Source organism: Sinocyclocheilus rhinocerous, unplaced genomic scaffold (genome assembly GCF_001515625.1).
Source record: "Sinocyclocheilus rhinocerous isolate Xijiao unplaced genomic scaffold, SAMN03320098_v1.1 scaffold2277, whole genome shotgun sequence".
Classification (NCBI taxonomy): domain Eukaryota; kingdom Metazoa; phylum Chordata; class Actinopteri; order Cypriniformes; family Cyprinidae; genus Sinocyclocheilus; species Sinocyclocheilus rhinocerous.
Genome location: NW_015642816.1, coordinates 257,906 through 264,841, shown reverse-complemented (window position 1 = coordinate 264,841; position 6,936 = coordinate 257,906). Strand labels below are relative to the sequence as shown.

General features: G+C 34.3%; 1 protein-coding gene across 2 annotated transcripts in view; it reads right to left on the bottom strand.

Annotated features, from left to right (window-relative positions):
- Window positions 1–29: 29 nt before the first annotated feature.
- Window positions 30–6,936, bottom strand: part of epha5 (EPH receptor A5) — an 81,883-nt gene continuing 74,976 nt past the window's right edge. For both annotated transcript variants that reach the window (XM_016573692.1, XM_016573693.1), the window contains exons 15-17: window positions 3,166–3,359; window positions 2,030–2,185; window positions 30–247 (exon numbers count right to left, since the gene is read on the bottom strand). In XM_016573692.1, coding sequence (XP_016429178.1) covers window positions 112–247; window positions 2,030–2,185; window positions 3,166–3,359 — 486 coding nt within the window. In that variant the 3' untranslated portion in view covers window positions 30–111. The remainder of the gene's footprint in view (window positions 248–2,029; window positions 2,186–3,165; window positions 3,360–6,936) is intronic.

Genomic DNA, 6,936 nt, shown 5'->3' with positions numbered 1-6,936 from the left:
ACTTTTTGTCTATCTCTACACGTTTTTTTTTTTTTTCATCAGTGTCAATTTTTTTTTTTTTTTCATTAAATAGTTCAGTTCAATAAATAAGTGTCCGTAGAAAGTGCTAGGCTACTGTTGGAGGTTCCTCTGAGGCCACTCTAAGATGGGCATAGTGGCGTTCATCATTTGGACTCGCATCTCCTGAATGCTGTTGAGGATCTTTTTCTGATGGCCAGCCAAAGTGACTCCAACCCTCCTAAGATCTCTGCAAAAGAACAACAAATCAGCCTTTTATTTATTTATTCAATCATTCACTCACTCACTCACTCACTCACTCACTCACTCACTCACACACACTCACTCACTCACTTATTTATTTATTTATTCTTTTTTTAATAGATATAAAATGTATTCCTGCTATTCACTGATAATGATTAAATAACCTGGAGTCAGTCAAAAAAAATAAAAATAAAAAATAGCTATCTAGTTTAACTGGACCAAACTTTAGTGACTTGTGAAATTTGACCATCGAAAAATGAAAGTAAAATGTTTCAATTCTGTTTTTCTCTGTAAAAGCTACTTTTGCTACTACTGTTGTTTCCTGTTGTTACACAAAATGAAAGAAAGGATCTTGAAAAGTTTGCTTCACAAATAACATTGTTGCTGTTCATTTTCTATCTATGAAAGCTAATCAAAATTAAATGGTTTAAACAAGTTGTTATTGTTAACAAAATTTAAAACTATTAAATGTCATTTTTGTTCATTGAAATAAATGTTGAATTAATGAATAAATGGATGAATGGGAAAAATGGCCTTGACAACTTAAAAAAATAAATAAATAAATAAATGAATGAATGAATGAATGAATGAATTATATATAGATAAATAAATAAATAAATAAAATGAATGAATGAATGAATGATAGATAGATAGATAGATAGACAGATAGACAGACAGATAGATAGATAGATAGACAGATAGACAGACAGATAGATAGATAGATAGATACAAATTAAGCACTAAAATTGCTCAAACTCAAACTAAAATAAAAATAAAGCTAAATAGAAATATAAAAAAAGAATACAATAACAAAGCACATAACATTACCAAAATAAAATAAATAAATAAATAAAATAATGTAAACTGAAAATATCTAAAAGCTAATTCAAAATATTACTGATTACTATAATACTATATAAATATTACCAAAATAACAGTTTAAAACACCCACAAATGAAAACCCTCATGTTCCAAATGCAACATGACTTTCTTTCTTCCATCGAACACAAACGCAAATATTTAGCAGAATGTCTAAGCTGCTCATTTCCATTCAACAAAACTGAATGTTGACTTTTGTGACAAAAGATCCAACATTTAAGTTGCTTCACCCAAAACTGAAAATTAGCCCATAAATTACACACCCTCAAGTCATCCTAGGTGTATATGACTTTCTTATTTCAGACAAATCCAGTTGGAGTTATATTAAAAATGGTCTTTGATCTTTCAAGATGTTTAATGCCACTCAGCGGGTGTTGCATGCATCCGTCCAAAAACAGTTAAATAAAATGCGCCCATCCATAAAAAAAAAAGTGTCAAAAAGAAGAAAGTCATATACACCTAGGATGACTTGAGGGTGAGTAATTTATGGGCTAATTTTTCATTTTTGGGTGAACTAACCCTTTAATCTTTTCGCTGAAATGTTTCATTTGACATCAAACCTGCTTTTGACAGGTCATCCTCCCCAGTCTCCATTCATTTGTGTTGTATGGAAAAGACTATTAGTTCTAAAAACTTAAATTAGTGTTAAACTCTACCCTTAATTTTGTCTTTATTAGTGCAGCCTATTCTGAAAGAACATAAAGTAACATTTCAACTCTGGAAACAATTACCTAAATTACAGTACCTTATTCTGCATCTCTTTCGCATCATAAACTGTAACAGTTAGAAAGTGCATCCAAACTCCCCCTGATAAAAACACTCTCAATACAACTCTAAACATTACGTGAAAGGCAAAGATTCTCCATGACCTCCACAACAGATGACTTACTCCAAGGTCATTTGAGTGACTACATCCAGAGAAGTGTATCCACTTTCCGTGAAAAGCTCAGTGTATCGACCCATTTTTATGGCCTCTAACCATTCCTCCACCGATCTGAATACACAGCCCTCAGGGCTCCCATGCTCCACTAATAAATTGGACACTCTGTGGGAGAGACAGGTACAGTGGTGAACAAATGGATGTATGAACCTGACATTACAGTTCTAGGTGAAGGCTGGATAATAAAAACGTTTACGGATCTGAGCTGACTCAAAGTATAATACGCCATCTAACAGGCTTTTAGTACATGTATGATGCAAGTTTTTGCCTCAAAATATGTAAAATGATAATAACTGTGTTATAATACTATAATAACTGTGTTATTATACTGTAATAACTGTGCTATTATACAAAACATGAGCCTAAACTTGAAATCTGAGATTGTTTATTTCCTCACACAAAATTTGCAATAAAATGTTACATTAAAAACATTTTAACTGGGGTCTTAAGTCCCCTATATTTGCTATTTGACAAACCATTTTAAGAATGCAGAACAAATATTAGTATGAAACTCAGCTTATAATACTGCTTTCATATGCATGTTAAATTAAGTCGTATTATGACTATACATATTAATATAATCAATGATCTCTTGGCCACACTTGCTAATATTATCATCCAAGGCAAATAAAGAAAATTACGGCGCAATAACGCAGCCCCCAAAACATCCCCAGACTCCAAATCAATTTCATATTAAACCTGGACATAATTGCATAACACAATTACAGATAATGGATGATTCCAACAAGTAAGAATACAGACCGCAAATGTATTCGATACGTATAATCACAGTAATTGGAAGTCATTTGCACACTGTCACTTCTGTTTAACGCAACATTAAATCATGAAATGTGAGTGCGTATTTGTCACAAGTGTCATTAAACCTTGATTTCTTGTGACAACCGTGTACCAGGGTGCTTAACACGTGGTTATCAATGCTTCACAGACGTGACATAATTTGAGATCTCACAGTCGACATTAATCACATGCTGTAAATAACAGCATAATTAGCATATACTCTGATGGGAACAATAAAGAACGAGAACAAAGGAACACAAATAAACCAATAACGGCTGGTCGTCTACCTGTTTGATGGGTTAACTAGACCCTTGAGGCTGCTGGGATTGCGGATGAGTTTGTCCAGTAAGCTGACAATCTCCTCGAATTTGGGCCGGCTGTTCCTGTCTTTCTGCCAGCAGTCCATCATGAGATGATAGAGGGCGGTCGGACAGTCCATGGGACCCGGCAGCCTGTAGTTCTCCTCCACCGCCTTTATCACCTGATACAACAGAAGAGATTGCAGGCACTTTACATCTTGTTCCACGATAAATATATGATGTGCCTTCAGTGTCCAAACACGGATTGTTCTGCTTCATGAATTGTTGCTGAGAGCAGGTGGTGAATTCACACACTGACCTTGCCGTCTACTAGCTGCCTTCTAAGTGAACTGGAACCTCAAAACAGACTTAACAGTTAGAACACTTCGGATTGCATTTTCATCCTGACGCCGTGGGATATTTGTAGCAAAATTCAGTGCGGCTTTGAAAATGCATTCCAGGCTGACCACGCCCACCCTCCGTCAATCATTGCTTCAAGGTGGGGAATGGCGGAAGCGTGTTACGTTTGGATCGTTCAAAACATGGCGGCTCGAGATCTGATAAGATCGTTGAAAATTATTATTATATATATTAATATCAATATTAGTACTATATTACTGCATATAGTACTGAACAAAATATAATTAAAATGTATAATATATAATTAAAAATATAGGCCTATATTATAAACATTTAAATATTTATCAAATTATTATTATATATTACTATATTGTATTTATGTAATGCTTGTTAGAGTACTGTTACAGCATCATTAATATTAATATCAGTACTATACACAGTAATATAATACTAATAGTAATATTAATAATGCTGTAACAGTACTGAATAAAATATAAATAACATGTATAATATATAATAAAAATATAGGTATATATTATAAACATTTAAATGTCTGGAGTCAGATTTTTTTTTCTTTTCTTTTTTTTTATAAATTATTTCATTTAGCAAATTATTACTTGTATTTGCATTAAAATGATCAAAAATGAGAGTAAAGTGACATTCTATTGAAAACTTTCTATTGTATATATTTTAATGCAATATTAATATTATTAATACTGTAACAGTACTGAATGAAATATTATTTAAATATATAATATATAATAAACATATAGGCCTATATTTATAACCATTAAAAAGTTTGAGGTAAGTTTTTATTTTTATTTTTTTATTCTTATTTAGCCAATTAATATTTTTTATTTGCATTAAATTGATCAAAAGTGACAGTAAAGTAGCTTTCTATTAAAAGCTTTTCCAACATAAATACTATATATATACATGAACTTTATCAGAATCAGAATCAGAATCAGAATCAGCTTCATTGCCAGGTATGTTTACACATACGAGGAATTAGTTTTCGTGACAGAAGCTTCCACAGTGTAACAGAATGACAGTGACAGAACAAAAAACAGATAATAAAAAATAAAAAAAGTAAATAAGGAATAAAAATATATAAATTGACAATTGTATGTGCAGGTATATTACAATAGACAGTTTTGTATGTACAGGTACTGTATATTATGTGCAAATTTGAGGTGTAGACTGAGTATGAGTGTTAGATAAATAAGTGTATGAGTGTATAAATAGTGTGTGTTCCACAGTTATTGTTAAGTGTTCATGAGATGGATTGCCTGAGGGAAGAAACTGTTCCTGTGTCTGGCCGTTCTGGTGCTCAGTGCTCTGTAGCGTCGACCAGATGGCAACAGTTCAAAGAGGGAGTGTGCTGGATGTGAGGGGTCCAGAGTGATTCTGCCAGCCCTTTTGCTCACTATGGATAAGTACAGTTCTTGGAGAGAAGGGAGGGTTGTACCAATGATTCGCTCAGCAGTCCGAACTACCCTCTGTAGTCTTCTGAGGTCAGATTTGGTAGCTGAGCTGAACCAGACAGTTATAGAAGTGCAGAGGATGGATTCAATGATGGCGGAGTAGAACTGTTTCAACAGCTCCTGTGGCAGGTTGAACTTCCTCAGCTGGCGAAGGAAATACAACCTCTGCTGGGCCTTTTTCACAATGGAGTCAATGTGAGTGTCCCACTTCAGGTCCTGAGAGATTGTGGTGCCCAGGAACCTGAATGACTCCACTGCAGTCACAGTGCTCTCCATGATGGTGAGTGGGGGGAGAGCAGGGAGGTTTCCAAAACCGGTGAAATATCGGGTGGTGTGTACTGCCGAATGTCCAGCAATTCGTCTCTGGTGAAACTGATTCGAGGGATATAACTAAAGACAGGACAAACTAACAAAAACATAAAAACAACTGCGGAGCACGCCACGGAGGCAGCCATCAGCGTCGGCGCCATCTTGGTAATCCAAGATGATATAATATGATATTATATACTATAAATGTATTATTTACATACATAAATACTTTAAATTTGAACTTTCTTAAAAAAAATCAATTGCTTCAGAAATATTAAGCAGCAGAACAGTTTTCAACATTGATAATCAGAAATGTTCCTTGAGCAGCAAATTTCACAGTTAATATTTGATTAGTTTTTACTGTCTTTTTGATTAATTAAATGCAGCATTGGTGAGCAGAAGAATCATCTTTTGAACAGTATATGTGCTGTTGTAGTGTATCAGTTGACAGATATTATATGTAATTAAAGAAGATGTCCTGTTTGTGTTGCAGGGTGAATTTGATATATCTATTAGATTAGTTTGACTTTTTCTGCAATTCAAAAACTGGCAGCATAAATCCGAGCCCTGAATCAACAAAGATCATCTTCTCTCTAAACACCCCCGACTCTCACATCACAAAGAGCAGCACTACAACAACAGCAGCTCAGAGAGCAATCCCTAGCGGAAAAGACTCAGAGAGAGAAAACAGACAGAGAAAGAGACCGACTGACAGACAGACAGAGCCAGAGAAACACACAAGCGTCTAGCTGAGCCGAGGAAGACGAGATCTGAGGGGAACCCTCAGGAAACTGCTAAATAAAACATCAAATAGCTCTCCCTTCCCAAGCGTGTGTGAAACAGATTAATGATGGAGCACAGAACGAGATGAAGCCATCACTGACAACTGTAAAGGAGGAAAAAAGGGGGGGGCATAGGCACCTACCGGCAGACCACGAGCTCTGATTTTTTTTTACATACTGTAGGCTATATTTATACATATACAGGGATTGAAATTAACTTTTTCACTCACCAGCCAATTTGGCTACTCAATTTTTAAGTTACCGGCCATTCATAACTTACTAGCCAAAAAAAAAACAGAAAAGAAAAGAAAAAAGGCCAGAAATAAACCAACTGTTTGAGGCTGTCTATGACAAAGCGACCGTTGCAAATCATTTTGTGTCAGTACTAGGGGTGTGCGATATTGACAGAAAATAATATCTCAATATTTTTATATTATATTAGATAATTAGACAATATTTTGCTGAGTGTGTTATTGTGATAATATCTTAAGGACTACCGTGGACAGCTGACTCCTAAAGTTTTTGATATATTTCATATTCTGTGTGGTCAGTTCACAACAGTGATAGAAATTAATATTTTCTTATGTTTAAATTGATATTTACCTTTTATTGGCACTTTTTACCTTTATAAAGCCATTTTGTTCTAAAAGTGTACATCATCTTTTGAGTCAAATTCTTACATTTAATCAGTCAATTATAATAATAAATTTAGGCTGTTACTTAAAAATTTAATCAGTATCAATAAAATTCATCTTTGCAGAAGTTGCATATGAAGTGGCATTTAGATGTATTTACACGTGTTAATGCAGCTTAGAGGGACATGG